Raw genomic sequence first — 20,429 nt, forward strand, 5'->3', positions numbered from 1 at the left:
GCCAAGTCCAATCGCTCCCGCCGTAGTCGAACAGTCAGAGGGACTCGAACACAAGCCCTTCTTGAGTAGAGACCTGCATTGTGAAGCCGATTCCGTATCGTCTGAGTGGACACATTCACCCCCGAGGCGTTCAGGAGGTCGTTAAGTAGGCTGGTTGCTGTCCAGAAGGGATGGCGTCGTGTCTGAAGAGCCACAAAATGGTCTTGGCGTTGGGTTGTCGACCTCTGACGACCACCCCCATGTCGGTGTGCTGCTGTACCAAAACTTTGCTGTCGGTTCCAGGCCCTGTTTACAACGCTCTGACTGACGTTTAGTGCATTTGCAACGTCACGTTGTGAATAGCCAGCGTCAAGCATTCCAATACATCTGCCCAGTTGTTCTGTCGTCAGGCGACGCCTTACACGTTGAGGGGCAGTGTGTTGATAAACGTAGTGTAAACACTCAAGTGAGTTTGAAATTTTAGAAAGAATCAGACACCGATGTCTGAGTGAAAATCGTGCAATGGTAGCAAAAGCATAAACTGTGATGAGAAACGCATTTCCCGTGGCATGAAATGCACGTGCAAATTTGTTGAAGACGTGTTTGATTTCACTTGGACACAATATTGCCAGTTATGCAGTTATTAATTTTTTAAACAGAAAAATATCTATGATCCTTATCAAATTTTGAGTAGTATATTTGACATTTAAAAGTTCTTAATTATGTCATCGCCTGCAATGTATTTTGATGGGGTGGACAAGTGGTATAAAATGCTGGACGTTTGCGTTCAGACACAAAATGAAACTATCAAGAAATATCCTTCCAATCTAAATAGATATAGGTCTGCATTATTCACACTAAAATGGAGCTCTTCAATCTGTCTTGTGATTTTACATGCGTCATAAAGTCACTATAAAAATATACATGCTGAAGTGCACTTGTCCATGAGTGTACGTTTTCCTTAAACATTCTTCCGGTATTACTATCCTGTATGTCCTCGTGAATAACGGAAGTGTTTGACTAATGAGGGTTTTTTCGCAATAAGAACTTTTTAAAAAAAACCCAGATGTGAGACAATTGCATTATACTCAAACTATCTAGGTTTTACATACAACAACCGTCTTTTCCGGCACTCTTGTATGTAAAACATAATAGACATTCATGAATTATAGTTTTGTACAGTTCATGGTGATTGTCATCGTATGACACAATGGACATGGGAAAAAATAACTTTATCAAGTGTTTAGTCTGTCTCCATATTTCCTGCCGTGGTCATGTTTGTGTTTATTTTCAGACACTTTTATTTTCAGTACACAGAAGAGTACCAATACGTACTGACCAAGAGCAACTTGTAATTTGTTGATCTACTAAACATTGATACAATCAAAGGAAGGTAATTCTTATTCTTTGTTTTATAGATTTTGTCAGTACAAAGGTTATAACTGATTCCTTACAATAGAACGATGGACTTTTCTGTGATATGCCCTTTTAAATAGTACTATGATATGATTTTAAAGGTTAGAACAGTTTGCTCTTCTAGTGCTTTCTTTAGTCTTAAAATGTTCCTCTTGTCATCAAATTTTCTGATTTATAAGTTCACAAGCTTTTCATACTTGATACTGGTGTTTTCAAGAAATTATACATTAACAACATAAGATGAAAATACAATGAAAGCTACTTAATCTGACACCTGTGCAATTCGTTTTACTTGGTATTCTGATCCTTACTTTCATTCTCAACTTCACATTTTTGGTGCTTTAACAGTGTCCATCCCGACACACGGCGTTTTCTGATAAACGTTTTGTCTCCCAGTGCATGTCGTATTAGACAGGTTTTGCTGTACTGTGGGTGCCTTCTTTACATATTATTGTAATGGGTATTTTGTTATGCTTATCCAAAGATAATTTCTTACCAGTATATATAGAGCGTCCTTATGTAAGTTGGGTTTTCAAGTTGTGTAAATCAACTAGTGGGCGTGTTTGCATGTATAAGTATGTGTCTGTGATATTATTTTTATATTCTTTTGCTGTAGTGCATATTATGTTTGTCATTTTGAAATCTGAATGAGTTTATTACAGATCATAATTTTTTGGAGACTATATATATAGAGTGTCCGGGGTTTTATTGAACAAGAAAACCACACTAATTTGCGAAGACATTTGTGCGTATATAGCAATGGATGACGTAAATATCTCGTCGGCTTCTGACAATTTAGGCGAATAGGATCACTTCTAGAACGTAAAATACATGTACAGTAAGAAATAATGTAATACGAGGTTCGCTGTTTGTGATTCTCATGTGATTCTCATGTTACTGGCTATAATACATTGGATACTCCGTGATATGAATGACTTTATCACTGATTTGTATTGCTTTCTCTGGGTCATATTATATAGAGAATACCAGGATTTAACTTATAACAAATCACACTGTAAAAGCCGGTAAACTACCAGGATTTAACTTATAACAAATCACACTGTAAAAGCCGGTAAACTACCAGGATTTAACTTATAACAAATCACACAGTAGAAGCCGGTAATCTACTTTTATCCGAATGGTATATTACGACGTCACATCTTATTACTACTAATGGTAGATTTAAATATTTCGTTTTCTTCTAGTAATTTAGACTAACGTGCATTTCTAGAATTAGTAATCCATAGAAAAGTTTTGAAATATGAAAGGTGAAGATAACGAACAGTGACCCATCTCATAACTCCTATAAGCAATACAAATTATATAGTTGGGCAAAAACTGACCCCTGGACACACCAGAGGTGGGATCAGGTGCCTAGGAGGAGTAAACATTCTCTGTCGACCGGTCACACCCGCCGTAAGCCTTACATTCTGATGAAGTAAACGGAGTTATCCGTAGTCAAAATCAGTGTGCCAAGAACGGCCTAACAATCGGTATGAAACATGTCAGACAGCATTTGACCCAATGATAGGTTGTATTGACAAACTAGATCGTTATAACGACCATAGAAATTGCAAAATTCTGACTTCAATAGAGACTGTTGAAACCCCTGTACCATCAACTTGTTTGTCAGAAGCTTGCCTCGATTTAAACGAAATGTAACGATATGTAACGAAAAAGATTATATATATCAAAATCCTATGACAATTTCCTCTGCAATTCATTTTAAGCAATGATTTCTCATTTTTACAATTATTCAAACACACATATTATTTCTTTCAAGTGAAATTGATTTCAGTTTTGAATTCGGCTGATAACGTAAAACCTCGATATTTATATATATCTTCTGTACTTTGGGTCAGTCGCCCTCGGCATAAACATCCGGGGTGTTGGTACAATCATTCCTTTTATCATGATCTAGCCCCAAGAAAATTGTCACCGAGAGACAAAGCTGAGAGATGTAGAGATAATATCTAAAAACATGCCAATGACACGACATTTTATTTTCAATACTTGCAGAAAGATGGCCGATATTCACTTGGAGATTCAATGCAAACCATACTCGAGATTTTCCTACATTAACTCTACGTTGGCACCCACATGCATCCTGTTTGTATGCATTGTCATCTTGATAATATTCTCCACATCAAAAGCAATCCCATCACCACGACCAGTCGTTTGGGGAACAGAGGCAGCAATTACTTTCATCAGCATGATTTTCACTTTTGTTATTTTGTTCCTTGTAAATCGCAACAAACGCAGATATTTGGGAGAAGCAGACAGAGGCAACGTGTCACTAAATATAAAGCTCGTTTTTCTCTGGTTATTCGGACTTACGAGCGTTTTTAATTCTGGCTTAAATATGACCATCAATATTGACTGCTTAATTCACGGAGGACCACAACCATTTCCGTTCGAGCAGATTATCAGTATTCTATGCCATACTACTGAGATATTGTTCTGCATCGGACAGTTGGGTTTTCTAAGCATATATGGAAAATATAGGTTCAAATCGTCAACTCTAATTAATTACAGCTTATCATTCATGGTTATAGCTCACCTTCTTCGATGGTGTAGGGATTTCTTCGACTCGATAATTAAGGAGAGTATGACATCACCATACAATAAAACAAATGACTGCTTTTTTACTTCTCATATCAGTTTCATACGGGAAAAGTTTCATCCATATATTGGACAGATTATGACAGAATTCTGTTTGCTATCTGTTGTCGTAGCCATTAGAATGTTTGTTATGTTTAACAACGTTTCAGGCAAAGAAACACGGCAACCCTCTACACATCAAGTTGAACCGTCGTCTATCACTTCTTGGGAGACATGCCCTATGCAGCGATGTTCAACATCTGTATTCGTCTCGATTATGAGTGGTATCTTATTATCAATCCCACTCATGATAACAAAGTTCTTAAACAACTCGAACGTGCTTGAATTTTCGAGCATCTCCAGGGTAATCAGCATAACTTATAACTTGGAGGTTTTACTTCTTCTCTGTTTTGCATACATAAGATTTACGACTCGGTTTCATGAGACCCGTAATAGGCAGGCTATGGAAACAACTCATCGTCCTGTTCTAATCTTCGTCACCGCGGGATCCATGGCTTACACAACATTTGGTTGTATAGCCGGAATAATGTCTTCATATCAACTTCTTGGCCGTATTCTTCTTGTGGACAATATTTGTCAGTCAGTTGTTATACTTTTCCAAACTATGCTTATACTCCACGTTCAAACATTTTGTTTGAAAGACGCATACGTCCATGTGACTGGAACGAGCGTTCATAACACATTTCTTTGTATCTTTGTCATGAACACTATCTATTGGATTTTGAGTGCGTTTTCTTTCGGCGAATCGGACAATTTAGGGGTCATTCAGGTTGGATTGTATGGCAAGAAGTATTGGGGAGTAATACTACAAACATTGTTTCCCATTGTTTTGTTCTATAGATTTATCACGTCCATTGAAATGTATGAGCTTTACAGAAAGACCATCGTCCATTCTCAACGAGCAATATAGACTCCACTGTACTGTAGTGTATACCAATATGTATACAAGCCAACGTGGACAGTGTTGAACGTGTTAATGTTTATACTAAACAAAGTGCACAGTGTTGAACGTGTTAATGTGTATACAATCCAACATGCCCAGTGTTGAACGTGTTAATGTGTATACTAGTCAACGTGCACAGTGTTGAACGTGTTAATGTGTATACAAGCCAACGTGCCCAGTGTTGAACGTGTTAATGTGTATACTACTCAATGTGCAGTGTTGAACGTGTTAAAGTGTACACTACTCAATGTGCACAGTGTTGAACGTGTTAATGTGTATACAAGCCAACGTGCCCAGTGTTGAACATGTTAATGTGTATACTAGTCAACGTGCACAGTGTTGAACGTGTTAATGTGTATACAAGCCAACGTGCACAGTGTTGAACGTGTTAATGTGTATACTACTCAATGTGCAGTGTTGAACGTGTTAAAGTGTACACTACTCAATGTGCACAGTGTTGAACGTGTTAATGTGTATACAAGCCAACGTGCACAGTGTTGAACATGTTAATGTGTATACTAGTCAACGTGCACAGTGTTGAACGTGTTAATGTGTATACAAGCCAACGTGCCCAGTGTTGAACATGTTAATGTGTATACTAGTCAAGTGCACAGTATTGAACGTGTTAATGTGTATACTAGTCAACGTACACAGTGTTGAAATTGTTAATGTGTATACAAGCCAACGTGCCCAGTGTTGAACATGTTAATGTGTATACTAGTCAACGTGCACAGTGTTGAACGTGTTAATGTGTATACAAGCCAACGTGCCCAGTGTTGAACATGTTAATGTGTATACTAGTCAAGTGCACAGTATTGAACGTGTTAATGTGTATACAAGCCAACGTGCCCAGTGTTGAACGTGTTAATGTGTATACTACTCAATGCGCAGTGTTGAACGTGTTAAAGTGTACACTACTCAATGTGCACAGTGTTGAACGTGTTAATGTGTATACAAGCCAACGTGCCCAGTGTTGAACATGTTAATGTGTATACTAGTCAACGTGCACAGTGTTGAACGTGTTAATGTTTATACAAGCCAACGTGCACAGTGTTGAACGTGTTAATGTGTATACTACTCAATGTGCAGTGTTGAACGTGTTAAAGTGTACACTACTCAATGTGCACAGTGTTGAACGTGTTAATGTGTATACAAGCCAACGTGCACAGTGTTGAACATGTTAATGTGTATACTAGTCAACGTGCACAGTGTTGAACGTGTTAATGTGTATACAAGCCAACGTGCCCAGTGTTGAACATGTTAATGTGTATACTAGTCAAGTGCACAGTATTGAACGTGTTAATGTGTATACTAGTCAACGTACACAGTGTTGAAATTGTTAATGTGTATACAAGCCAACGTGTCCAGTGTTGAACATGTTAATGTGTATACTAGTCAACGTGCACAGTGTTGAACGTGTTAATGTGTATACAAGCCAACGTGCCCAGTGTTGAACATGTTAATGTGTATACTAGTCAAGTGCACAGTATTGAACGTGTTAATGTGTATACTAGTCAACGTGCACAGTGTTGAACGTGTTAATGTGTATACTACTCAATGCGCAGTGTTGAACGTGTTAAAGTTTATACTAGTCAACGTGCACAGTGTTGAACGTGTTAATGTGTATACAAGCCAACGTGCAGATTGTTGAACGTGTTAATGTGTATACTAGTCAACGTGCACAGTGTTGAACGTGTTAATGTGTATACAAGCCAACGTGCACAGTGTTGAACGTGTTAATGTGTATACTACTCAATGTGCAGTGTTGAACGTGTTAAAGTTTATACTAGTCAACGTGCACAGTGTTGAACGTGTTAATGTGTATACTAGTCAACGTGCACAGTGTTGAACGTGTTAATGTGTATACTACTCAATGCGCAGTGTTGAACGTGTTAAAGTGTATACTAGTCAACGTGCACAGTGTTGAACGTGTTAATGTTTATACAAGCCAACGTGCAGATTGTTGAACGTGTAAATGTATATACTAGTCAACGTGCACAGTGTTGAACGTGTTAATGTGTATACAAGCCAACGTGCAGATTGTTGAACGTGTTAATGTGTATACTAGTCAACGTGCACGGTGTTGAACGTGTTAATGTTTATACTAGTCAACGTGCACAGTGTTGAACGTGTTAATGTGTATACAAACCAACGTGCAGATTGTTGATCGTGTTAATGTGTATACTAGTCAACGTGCACAGTGTTGAACGTGTTAATGTGTATACTACTCAATGCGCAGTGTTGAACGTGTTAAAGTTTATACTAGTCAACGTGCACAGTGTTGAACGTATTAATGTGTATACAAGCCAACGTGCACAGTGTTGAACGTGTTAATGTGTATACAAGCCAACGTGCACAGTGTTGAACGTGTTAATGTTTATACTAGTCAACGTGCACAGTGTTGAACATGTTAATGTATATACAAGCCAACGTGCACAGTGTTGAACGTGTTAATGTGTATACTAGTCAACGTGCACAGTGTTGAACGTGTTATAGTTTATACTAGTCAACGTGCACAGTGTTGAACATGTTAATGTATATACTAGCCAACGTGCACAGTGTTGAACGTGTTAATGTATATACAAGCCAACGTGCACAGTGTTGAACGTGTTAATGTGTATACTAGTTAATGTGCACAGTGTTGAACATGTTAATGTATATACTAGTCAAGTGCACAGTGTTGAACGTGTTAATGTTTATACATGTACTAGTTAACATGCACAGTGTTGAATGTGTTAATATCTATTCTAGTCAATGAGCACAATGTTGAACAATGAAGATATTTCGTGAAATAACAGTGGAAACTAATCACTTTGCATAGATATGCAGCAATTGTGTAATTGGAATAATTTTTAAAATACATGTCATTAAAACATTTTCAAGTTGATTGTTTTATATAGTCTTTCACATCTGCTTCATATTTTGATATGTTAGTAAACATAGACGTTTGCAACAATTTAGTAACTCAATTTATGACAATGCACTAATAATTTTATTTCATTTACAGAAATTCACGTTCACCGATATAATATGTATATTTATTATACTTTCATATAAAATACTCGAATCTGATTGATCGAGAAGCATTTGAAAAAAAACATTGTTACCCTCTGAGAAGAGAACGCACGCTCTCCAGGGTGATAGTATCTAGCAACAGGTAACAGTACTTGACAACGGGTGATATTATAAAAAATTATCGCATGCGTCAAATTTATGCGCATACGGTTCGCCGTAGATTGTTAGACGACCTCGTTTGAGCGTTTGTAATAAACGCAAATACCAGCATTGATATACAAAATATCGCATGGTATTGATTGATCAAATGTAAGCAGACGTAAGTTTTCTTCTTTTTTTTTTTTTTTTTTTTTTTTTTGCCGTTCATATAACATTCAGTGTAATAAAACAAACACTGCATGTAGTTGAGGGTAACATTGAAAATTTTCGCCTTGAGAAAACCATTATCAACCGAGCCGTAGAGATATAGAAAATCTGGAGATATTTCATTATTTGGAAAGTCCTCACTCTTGTAATTAAAAAAGAGAACAAGACATATTTGTTTGACAAAAATATTTTAACACAGGAATGATTCTTTTTTTTTTCTTGGATTGTATGTTTAGCTAGATGTATGTATAAAATTTGGAACTTAAATTAGATTCAGTAGGGTACACGTGTAAAAGCTGTGTTTCACCTTAAATTGTTAATGTTTGCTTGGAAAAGAATCAGAAAATACACTTCTTCAAATAATTCCCATGATATCAAAATCTTTATGAATAGACATAATTTTGATGCACTGCTCTCGGATCCAATATTCCAAGTGATAGATACTGTATATAGAAAAATACATATATTGCCTGATATTCTGTTATATTGCCTGATATATGAATGACAATGTTTCAGATATTCTGTTATATTGCCTGATATATGAATGACAATGTTGCAGATATTCTGTTATATTGCCTGATATATGAATGACAATGTTTCAGATATTCTGTTATATTGCCTGATATATGAATGACAATGTTGCAGATATTCTGTTATATTGCCTGATATATGAATGACAATGTTGCAGATATTCTGTTATATTGCCTGATATATGAATGACAATGTTGCAGATATTCTGTTATATTGCCTGATATATGAATGACAATGTTGCAGATATTCTGTTATATTGCCTGATATATGAATGACAATGTTGCAGATATTCTGTTATATTGCCTGATATATGAATGACAATGTTGCAGATATTCTGTTATATTGCCTGATATATGAATGACAATGTTGCAGATATTCTGTTATATTGCCTGATATATGAATGACAATGTTGCAGATATTCTGAAAGCTGGTATATAAATGTTTAGACAATCATTGGCAGAAAAAGTGTACTTAAAAAATTAACTCACTTTATCAAAATCTAACTCACTTTATCAAAATAGACAAAGATATTATCATCTTTGAGCCATGCTTTATACGTCTAGGAATATCCTTTGGTTGCAGATGACAAAAGTTGTAACAACATAGTCTTTATAAGGCTCATTATTACAACTATATTTTAAACGCAATTCGCATTAATTCCAATTTTGGCTATCGTACTCATATTCCAACTGCCCTTTCAAAAGATGAAATTCTTCAAAACTATGCTTTAGTTTTAGACACATTTAATATCCCGGCCAATCGGTCGAATGAATATGAGTTACCGTTCCTATACTGGATTCCTAAACTACATAAAACCCTTACAAACAAAGATACATTGCTGGATTCAGTAAGTGTTCTACCAAGCCCCCATCTTTGCTCCTCACGAAAATGTTAACAGCTATGAAGGAGAAGCTTCAAACTTACTGTGAGATTACATATGCCAAAAGTGATGTTAATCAAATGTGGATTCTAAAAATCTCTAAAGAACTTTAAGTAAACTTGAAATTGCAAAACCTTTCTCAAATCAACAACATCAAAACCTATGACTTTTCAACACTTTACACGACCATTCCTCCCGACGAATTAAAGACTAGATTTTTGACATCATAGACAGCTGCTTCTTCAACAAATATAGAAAACGCAAATATTCATATCTAGTGATCAGTCATCCAAACAATAACTTTGTTAAACACTACTCTAATTCCACGCACGAGTACTGTGAAGTCGAAACAAATAATATGCTGGAGGTCCTCATTGACAATAACTTCGTGCTCTTTCGTGATCAGGTCTTCCAACAGTCTGTTGAAATCCCCATTGGCACGAATAGTGTTCCTTTGTAAGCTGACCTGTTCTTATATTCCTGTGAAGCAGAATTGATTCAATAACTTCTACGTCAGAAGAAAAAATCTCTTGCTGTGGCCTTCAATTCGACATTTAGATATATTGACGACGTTTCATCTATTAACAGTAACTTTCATTCATATTGTAAAACTTATACGGTACCAATTTTGATGCACCAGATGCGCATTTCGACAAATAATGTCAACCGAAATGTTTGAAGTCCGAAATAACAATGAAGTTTTATATGTCAAATTGATATATCCCTGTGAACTCGAAATAAAAGACACCGCGGAGTCGTCCACTTCTGCTTCTTACTTAGATAATTTATTGAATGAAGATACATGTACGAACGGCAACCTAACAACTCAAACTGATGAAAAACGGGATGATTTTAACTTCTCCATCGTCTACTTCCCATATCTATGTAGAAATATTCCACTATGACCTGCATAATGGTGTTTTTATCTCTCAACTGATTGGATAAACAAACGCTTGTTCCGTGTATGGTCAGTTTTTAAATCGAGACAAGCTACTGACAAACAAGTTGATGGTACAGGGGTTTCAACAGTCTCGATTCAAGTCAGCATTTCACAAATTTTATGGTCGTTATAATGATCTAGTTCGTCAATACAACCTATCATTGGGTCAAATGCTGTCTGACGTGTTTCATACAGATTGTTAAGCCGTTTTTGGCACACTGATCTCGACTGCGGATTGCTCCGTTTACTTGATCAGGATATAGGGCTCACGGCGGGTGTGACCGGTCGACAGGGGATGCTTACTCCTAATAAGCACCTGATCCCACCTCTGGTGTGTCCAGGGGTCCGTGTTTGCCCAACTATATAATTTGTATTGCTTGTAAGAGTTATGAGATGGATCACTGTTCGTTATCTTCACCTTTCATGCTACCGAGGACTAGAAATAAGGGCTTTTTCATTGGTTGAGTATCGCAATAAGGAATGGTAAAGTGACCAATCGCATGTAGAAGGCGAGACACACCTTCCAGCGAAAATACTGGCTATGTGACCCACGGTCGGTAATCATAGAACCACCGAACGTGGGTTTCCGACGATGGGTTTTGACGTGAATCATCCATATATAACACAAGAACCAATAAAACACCTCTCACACAAGATAATGCAAAGATACCAACCAATTGCGTCACTTGAAATCCTGGCATTCGAACACAGGCCATAGAGACTTTTCACAAATCAGCGTTCAACTTCATCCCGATAAATATGAATGGGGTGGAACGACGTACAATGTATGATTTCATTTCTGAAAGGTGGAGTTAACAAACAGTGATCAATCCCATAAGTACAAGCAATACAAAATAGCGATTCGGGCAAACACGAACCCCTGGACACACCAGAGGTGGGATCAGGTGCCTAGGAGGAGTAAGCATCCCCTGTCGACCGGTCACATCCGCCTTGAGTCCTACATCTTGATCAGGTAAACGGAGTTATCAGTAGTTAAAATTAGTGTTGCCAATAACGGTCTAACAATCTGTATGAAACACGTCAGACAGCATTTGACCCAATGATAAGTTGTATTGACGAAGTATATCATTTTAAAAACCATAGGATTTTCAAAAGGCTGACTTTAAACGAGACTGTTGAAATTTTGTCTGACGTGTTTCATACCGATTGTTAAGCCGTTCTTGGCACACTGATTTTGACTGCGGATAACTCCGTTTACCTGATCAGGATATGGGGCTCACGGCGGGTGTGACCGGTTAACAGGGGATGCTTACTCCTCCTAGGCACCTGATCCCACCTCTGGTGTGTCCAGGGGTCCGTGTTTGCCCAACTATCTATTTTGTATTGCCTGTAGGAGTTATGAGATTGATCACTGTTCGTTATCTTCACCTTGCATGTTTGTAACATGATTAATAATAATAAAATTATATCATTATATTACGCATAAAATAGCAAATGCTGTGTATTTTGTTTCATCAAATATAGCAATAAACAAATAGACAAAGCCATTTTACCCGGGGACGTTTTAACCTGCGGGGAGTGAATTGTCTTTACAAGGTATGAGTTATCTTGAGGGCGAGTTTTATATCATTTATTTGAATTTACCAAAATAAAGACAGTGAATACTCGAAAAACATTATTGAAATGTGTAATTGTATTGTACAGGCTTGGCTATCGCTAAAATGCTAATATTTCCTCTTAAATCAATTCACATTCTTGCATTCAATAGAAAAAAACTTACATCTTCAAATTTTATTGAAATTCAAATTAATAACGTATTGAACTTGACAAGAAAATCTATAAAAAAAAAAAAAAAGATAAAAAAAAAAATAAAAATAAAAAATACAACAGACCGATGGATTTTCTTAAAATTGATATTTGAAAAAGGATGAAGATAACAATGATAATTTTCATAAATTATATAAAGAATACAAAATTGAGAGTTTGGCCAACACTGACCCCTGGACACACCAGAGTTGGGTCCAAGTGCTTGGGAGGAGTACGTATCCTCTCATGTCTGATCATACGTACCGTGAGCCCTCTCTCAGATAACCAGGGTATTTGTTTTGTAGTCAAAATCAATATACATGTATACAGAACCTTCTAACATATCACGATTATATATACACATGATTCACTTATATATATATATATATATATATATATATATATATCCAATAATAAAAGTCAAGAAACACAAAACTCGAATAACATTTCACTGTTAGCGCTTTCGGCTTTAATGCCTCTTCAGACAGTTATTTTTATTACTGTCTGAAGAGGCATTAAAGCCGAAAGCGCTAACAGTGAAATGTTATTCGAGTTTTGTGTTTCTTGACTTTTATTATTGGATGTATTTACTGTATCAAATACCGAATTCTTTATTTACAAACTATATATATATATATATATATATATATATATATATATATATATATATATATATATTGATTACAATCTTAATCTCATACATTGGATCGATACACCAAGTTATAATCTTTCTAAATCAAACGTCGAAAGTATATGGAGGTCTTTTTGTAAAGTTCGTACATTTCTATTGCAGTGATAAGTCGGTAAAACATCATGATGGGAAACATCATATTAACTATTACTCTCCAGTAATTCTCTCCATAAAATTCTTTCTGAATTGTCCTGGCATCTGATAATTGTCCAAAAGCAAACGTGCTCAATGTCCAGTGGATAGTATTCATGACAAAAATGCAGAGGAAAGTGTGATGGACTTTTGATGAGGTCATTCGAACGTACGCCTTTTTCAAACAGAATGTTTGGACGTGGAGTATAAGAATGGTTTGGAAAAGTATAACTATTGACTCAATAATCTTATCAACGAGAAGAGTACGACCAATAGGTTGGGAGGATAACATTATTCCGGCTATACAACCAAATGTGGTGTAGGTGATGGCCCCTGCTGTGACGAAGATAAGGACTGGATGATATGTTATCGTTTCAGTCTGTCTATTACAGTTATCTTGAAACTGAACCTTAAATTGTCTATATGCAATACAAAGAAGAAGTAACATTTCAGAGTTATATGTCAGACTAATTACCCGATAGGTACTAGTATCTAAACTGGGTAAGACATTTGCTATCGTATATGGAAGAGATAAGATTATACCAATCACAATCGATAGGGAAAAAGAAATTGGACGTCTTTCCATATCACATTTCTTCCATGAGGTGCTGGAGGAATATTCATGTTCTGCAGAATGGCACGAGCTTGTTTGCCTTGTTGACGATGCCTCTGTTTCATTACATGAATCTTTGTCGAATATAGCAAACATTCTAACGACGACTACAACAGATAACAGGCTAAATTCCGTTTTGATTGGTCCTGCGTATTTATAAATCGCTCCTTGGATATCATTTAAGCTGGAATTATCAAAGCAGTCATCTGTCGTATTCAGGGATGGTAGTTTGTGTTCCATAAAAATTGAATAGCAGAATGATCTACACCATCGAATAGTGTGTGCTATGACCATGAAGGACGTACCAAGATTGATCAGAGATGACAATTTGAACCTATATTTTCCATATATACTTAGAAAACCCAACTGTCCGATGCAAAACAATATCTCAGCAGTATGGCATATAATACTGATAATCTGTTCGAACGGAAATGGTTGTGGTCCTCCCGTGAGTAAGCAGTCAATATTGATGGCCATATTTATGCCAGAATTCAAAATATTAGCAAGCCCGAATATCCAAAGAAAAACAAGCATTACGTTCAGGGATAAATTGTCTCTATGTTTCAGTACTAAAAATCTGTGTTTGTTGCGATTCACAAGAAACCAAATAACAAAAGTGAAAATCATGCTGATGAAAGTAATTGCTGCCTCCGTTCCCCAAACGACTGGTCGTGGCGATGGGATTGCTTTTGATGTGGAGAATATTATCAAGATGACGATGCATACAAACAGGATACATGTGGGTGCCAACGTAGAGTTAATGTAGAAAAATCTTGTGAATGGTTTGCATTGGGTCTCCAACTGTATTTCGGCCATCTTTCTGCAAACGGAAAAGTCATTACAGCTCTACTTTCGCAAGCAATCAATAAAGCTTAGTTTCTGGCATGTTTAGTGAATAATTGGTGCATGATAGAAAATACAAATGTCATCATACATTTCGATCTTATCATTGAAATGAAGAATTAAAATGGTCTTTTAAAATAATACAACCCTGTCTTACCTGATGCAGACATGCACAGATAATGAAACATTGAAGACAATATTTTGTAGTTTGAATGACGAAAGACGATTTCAGACATATAAAATAGCCACTTCTGACGGGAATAATGTTTTGATGCTTTATACCATATTTGACATAATTGAACGTAGTGGTGCACAGAGGATATCCGTAAAGTAAACATGAAAATATATGTACCGAGTTAGCCGGAAGACGAATTCAGATTCCAAAAGAATTTGAATGAGATATACCGGATAAAAATGCGACACCATGTTCCTAATCGAGATTGATTATCAAATTCTGTAACAAAAGTTTGAGTCATACTGTCTATTTCACAATGGGTTTTTTAAAACGCAGATTATAGATTTTTTTTAGATGACAGAAGATCTTTTTTCTTTAAAGTTTTGAATTAACAAATCATTCAGAGTATTATCACTTTAGGTTATCATCAGCATTCATTTGGCAGTGGTAATTTTAAAATTCTATATAATCAACTAAAGGTCTAAACAAAACCCATATGCGATTACAAGTACATGGGAAACATTGGTTGATTGGAAACTCATTTAACATTCAACATTTTAACAATATAGAAAAGATGAAAATCAATATTCTCATTAAAAACCATGAAGTAATGTCATTTCTCTGTTGTAAGACTAACTTCCAGTTTCCGATCATTTCACCTTTATAAAACTTAAGAAGCAGAAACAGTCCATATATAGTATCCAAAGATTCAATAAACCTGTAGTATAACACAATTAAATCTATATTTAATTGTAAAAGAAAAGCATACTCACCCAAACCCGTCAATGTACAATGTATAAAGATTTCTTTGGAATGTTTTGGACGAGAATTAGTATTGTATAGAACTATTTATTGCTTGGTTAAAATGAAATTGTACTTCCTTAAATGTGCATTCATTATATCAGATAAGAGACATTTCAGGAAGAAATTCAAATGTCGGAAGATTTGTTTCTTATCCTCTTGTTTACAGTGCGAAAAACATTCATAAGGTATCTCAATCTTTTTCTATAACGTCTATTGAAACCTTCTAGCTTTCATCGAATCATAAACCTGCGTTATATAAACCCTGTGGCCTATTTTCAGCTACATTCTTAACTATGACGTCACAAGTATTTACAATTCATTTTGAGGTTGGTAAGCACTTTCATTTGCCGCAGCAAATTTAGACAACTGTACACTTCTAAAATCAGAAATACATATAAATTAGAAAAACATGAAATTTAAACGTAATAACTTATTACTTAGAAATATGATCATACTGGTGTTCGAGCTCCTTCTACATTACGCACACAAACCGGATCGATCACCCCTAAATAATCTTTAATCATTAACCTGGTCTTAACATTATTTTTAGAATTTACAAATAAACTGTCTGATTGTTCGCAGAAGTATACTCGAAGTACACTATCTAATCATTCGGTTTCCATTCCTTCATACACGTATGTACTTTGCCGACATGGCGTATAGCTACTTGAAAAGAATTTTGAATCCTTGGCTCACTGATTTTGACCACGGTCAAAACTATCTGTCTATATGGTTTAGCTGATTTGTTATTGAAATCATCTAACAAGAATACCCACTAGTGATTATAAGGTCAAACAAACTAGACTCTGATAAGGAAATACAGTTTCTGTGCTGTGGGTGCATTTCTCTGTTCACTTGGAGTCTCCATACTTACTATATGAACAGGATGATCCCCAATGATTTCATAGTTTTTAAGATATACCCAGTTTTGCATGTGCTCAGGGTGGGTGGGGGATTAGTCATCATAGGTCAACAAATCTGTAGTTTCTTTATTTTTCTTACAGATTTATGAGACTGGAAACAAAATGCACTTAGTGCATTCTGTAGCACATGTGTGCTCTCCTCTGTGTAACAGACCAAATCTGGTAAGTTGTAACAGACTATATCTGATAAGTTCTCTGTGTAACAGACCGTATCTGGTAAGTTCTCTGTGTAACAGACCGTATCTGTTAAGTTCTCTGTGTAACAGACCGTATCTGTTAAGTTCTCTGTGTAACAGTCCGTATCTGTTTAGTTCTCCGTGTAAGGGACAAGATCTGCTAAGTTCTCTGTGTAACAGACCATATCTGCTAAGTTCTCTGTGTAACAGACCGTATCTGGTAAGTTCTCTGTGTAACATATCGTATCTGTTAAGTTCTCTGTGTAACAGACCGTATCTGCTAAGTTCTCTGTGTAACAGACCGTATCTGTTTACTAGTTCTCCGTGTAAGGGACCAGATCTGCTAAGTTCTCTGTGTAACAGACCATATCTGCTAAGTTCTCTGTGTAACAGACCGTATCTGCTAAGTTCTCTGTGTAACAGACCATATCTGGTAAGTTCTCTGTGTAACAGACCGTATCTGCTAAGTTCTCTGTGTAACAGACCGTATCTGATAAGTTCTCCGTGTAACAGACCAGATCTGCTAAGTTCTCTGTGTAACAGACCGTATCTGATAAGTTCTCCGTGTAACAGACCAGATCTGCTAAGTTCTCTGTATAACAGACCACATTTGTTCTGCTTTTTTAACTTCAGGTGATATCATATCCCTGCTGTTGAATCTGGCGATTCTTTCACAAGAGGACTCTGTAGTGCATTATATTGTGAGTTCACTGGGATATGTTGAATCAACAGATAATGACATCCACGGAAACACTCTTCCACAATTTTCTATCAACCTTTTTAAAATAAGGAAAACTTCAGTGACCAATATTAGAACAAAATAGTACGCATCACAGGTTGTATGTTCAGCTGCTTCACACCTGGATATCGTATTGAACGTGGATGTTAACCACAAACTAAGAATTCAACTTTATCACAAACAGGATTACTTCAGCTTCTCCATCGTCAACTTCCCTTAGTTATGTAGCAATATTCCGTTATCACCTGGTGTTTCTGTCTCTCAACTGATTCGATACGCAAAAGCTTTTTCTGTGTATACGTTTTTGATTCATTGATTGATGTTTTCCGCCATACTCAACAGTTTTTCAGTTATCTGGTGGTGCCCAGTTTTTGTTGGTGGAAGAGAGAATTCAGATACAATGTACCTGGGAAGAGATCACCGACCTTCCGAAAGTAAACTGGGAAACTTTGCCACTTACCGGCCCGAGTGGGATTCGAACCTGCGCCTAGAGAGATGAGAGGCCGTGTGATGTTGAGCGAAATGCTCTAACCAATCGGCCACGGTTTTGAATAGATATATAGATTAAATAGATTAGATAGATGGATAGAAGGATATATAGATAGATAGATAGATAGATAGATTAATAGATAGATAGATAGATAGATATATTAATAGATAGAGAGATAGATTAGAGAGAGAGATATTAATAGAAAGATATATTAAGAGAGAGAGAGAGAGAGGAGAGAGATTAGTAGATAGATAGATTAATAGAGAGAGAGAGAAAGACAGAGAGAAAGAGAAATTAGAGAGATTAGATAGATAGATGATAGATGCTTGATGTATTCTCCTTATGCCAGATTCTCCTACATTGATTGGATGCTTAAAATGGATAAAAAAAACAAGATCTCAGAATAAAGTTATAAAGTTTTTATTGATCAAATTTGAAATTCATATGAAAATCGCATTATAATACACAAGAACTTTCATTTATTGCTGTACTACATGTATTTCATGTTTCACAAAAACTTTACAAAAGTAATGAGGTAAACAAATAAGGAAAATGATAATATATCGATGTTCTCACAATAGTGAAACTCATACGTATAGTCAACGATGAATTGAGAAATAATAATTCACTTCCTTTTCCAACATTTATCGCTTAAAACAGGGAAGTACTGCATATAATTTTGCAAGCATTTCTAAATAAACATCATCATAAATTAATATAGACCTTAAATGAAGCCAATCAAGATGTATTGCACATCAAAAGGAAGATATTCATAATAAATAAAGTACTGTTTAAGATACAAACTATCAGACATCTAAATTATTCTAATTGAATTAATGATTCTCTTATAAGAATTTAATAATCATTTCAGACTACATTCATGGAGCCTTGTAAATAAATGAAAGCGATAAAACCCTGAAATTGGGAGGGCTATATTCTTTATCAACTCCCAGTTGTATTTATTGTAAAAACATTTCTCTATTATCATGGTTTTATCAAACCCTCCATAGAAAATACCATACATAAACCAACAAATCACATTCAAGACACAAAGAACTCTCATTGAGCACACGACAGAGAAAATTTGTTTGTTTCGTTTAGTAAACGAAGAAACACGTACAAGAATGGTTTGTAGAAGTATTGTGAATATTTCGAGAAACATCCCTACCACTAGAATGCTAGCTGGGTATTTAAGGTGGAAATGGTTCTGTTCAATATGGCATTCGGAATCCACCAATAGACCCGCCATTAGTCGACATGCGCAGAACAACACAGCGAACGATGTACAGAACAGTAAGATCACACAATTTCCCCGTGCAGCGATAGTTCTGCTGTAACATTCAATAGATTTGCTCATATTACATAATGTGTATAAGGTGATGAGTAGTAGCTCTAAATTTAAAAGACAAAGCATAATTTCCATCGCATACACGTGACTCGATGAGACAGATACCGTTGCTATAACAAATAGAAAAGTGGTAATTACAGGAAGAGAATTAATGACTCCAATCAGAATGCATACGATAAATCGAGTGTTGCGATTTTGGGAATTTTGTGCTGTTTCCTTATCAATGTTGATATGATCATCTGACGAATTAATGGTCACATCTGATTGAATAGCGTTAACATTCAATCCATCTATGTTTTGTAAGAGGGGAGATAATTCATCTGATTGCCTAGAATTTTCCCGACTGCATCTGCTCTGGTCCGTGGCATAATTCATCTGACGTTGAAAATCAGCAGGTTGCCACATATTTAGAAGCATTTCTACGGCCAACAAAGAAAATAAGGTTCTGAGGGGAACTCCAAATGGGTGTGTTTTCTGCTTCAAGGCATAAAATTCAGATTCCACAAAACAGTTATAGGAAGTTATGTTGATCATATTAGTCGAAGTACCTGCTATTCGACGAATATTCAAATGAAACTTATGAATCCATTCTATAACATGTACAATAAGCATTCCCAAAATGCCGTAGTTTGTTGACGTTGTGCTAACTAACGTAAAGCTAGCAAAATAACTTATAAATCCGATTTGTCCCAAAAAGAAAACTACTTCTCCTGAGGAGTGCAAGAGACCTAAGATATAATTTTCTGAATTTATATAAGGATACGAAGTCTCCAAACAATCAATGACAATCACCATATTGAGGATGCTGTACGCCACGCTCGTAAACCCGAAGATCCACAGGAAAACCTTCTTCATGGGGAGTGAGGGTTGTCTATACGGGGTTAAGACCAGCGACATTCCTCTATTGCGGGCAAGAAATCGCCACAGTAAAAAGGTAGAAAGTATACCAAGGCAGATGACAATGAAAAGGATTATGTACGTGGCGTCATTCTCATCTTCGTAAGAGCCACCTGGAGACAAAAACACCAACATAACC

General features: G+C 36.1%; 3 protein-coding genes across 3 annotated transcripts in view; 1 reads left to right on the forward strand and 2 right to left on the reverse strand.

Annotated features, from left to right (window-relative positions):
* The first annotated feature begins 993 nt into the window (after positions 1-993).
* LOC125659688 (uncharacterized) lies at positions 994-7,845 on the forward strand. The gene is made up of 3 exons (XM_048891430.2): positions 994-1,116; positions 1,290-1,372; positions 3,415-7,845. Exon 3 carries the CDS (start codon positions 3,419-3,421, stop codon positions 4,925-4,927), a length of 1,509 nt encoding a protein of 502 aa, XP_048747387.2. The 5' UTR covers positions 994-1,116; positions 1,290-1,372; positions 3,415-3,418; the 3' UTR covers positions 4,928-7,845.
* Positions 7,846-12,986: 5,141 nt separating this feature from the next.
* Positions 12,987-15,956, reverse strand: LOC125658886 (uncharacterized). The gene is made up of 2 exons (XM_048890322.2): positions 15,687-15,956; positions 12,987-14,715 (listed from the first exon to the last, which is right to left on the reverse strand). The coding sequence occupies exon 2, from the start codon at positions 14,709-14,711 to the stop codon at positions 13,191-13,193; it is 1,521 nt and encodes a 506-aa protein (XP_048746279.1). The 5' UTR covers positions 14,712-14,715; positions 15,687-15,956; the 3' UTR covers positions 12,987-13,190.
* Positions 15,957-18,449: 2,493 nt separating this feature from the next.
* LOC125660387 (uncharacterized) overlaps positions 18,450-20,429 on the reverse strand; it is a 2,322-nt gene continuing 342 nt past the window's right edge. The window contains exon 2 of the mRNA XM_056148445.1: positions 18,450-20,429. This exon is cut by the window's right edge and continues 112 nt beyond it. Coding sequence (XP_056004420.1) covers positions 18,908-20,429 — 1,522 coding nt within the window. The 3' untranslated portion in view covers positions 18,450-18,907.

Source organism: Ostrea edulis, chromosome 9 (genome assembly GCF_947568905.1).
Source record: "Ostrea edulis chromosome 9, xbOstEdul1.1, whole genome shotgun sequence".
In the NCBI taxonomy this organism is placed as follows: domain Eukaryota; kingdom Metazoa; phylum Mollusca; class Bivalvia; order Ostreida; family Ostreidae; genus Ostrea; species Ostrea edulis.

Bases quoted from the DNA above. Each gene is read 5' to 3' on its own strand.
- LOC125659688 (XM_048891430.2), top strand. From the start codon at position 3,419: ATGGCCGATATTCACTTGGAGATTCAATGCAAACCATACTCGAGATTT.
- LOC125658886 (XM_048890322.2), bottom strand. From the start codon at position 14,711: ATGGCCGAAATACAGTTGGAGACCCAATGCAAACCATTCACAAGATTT.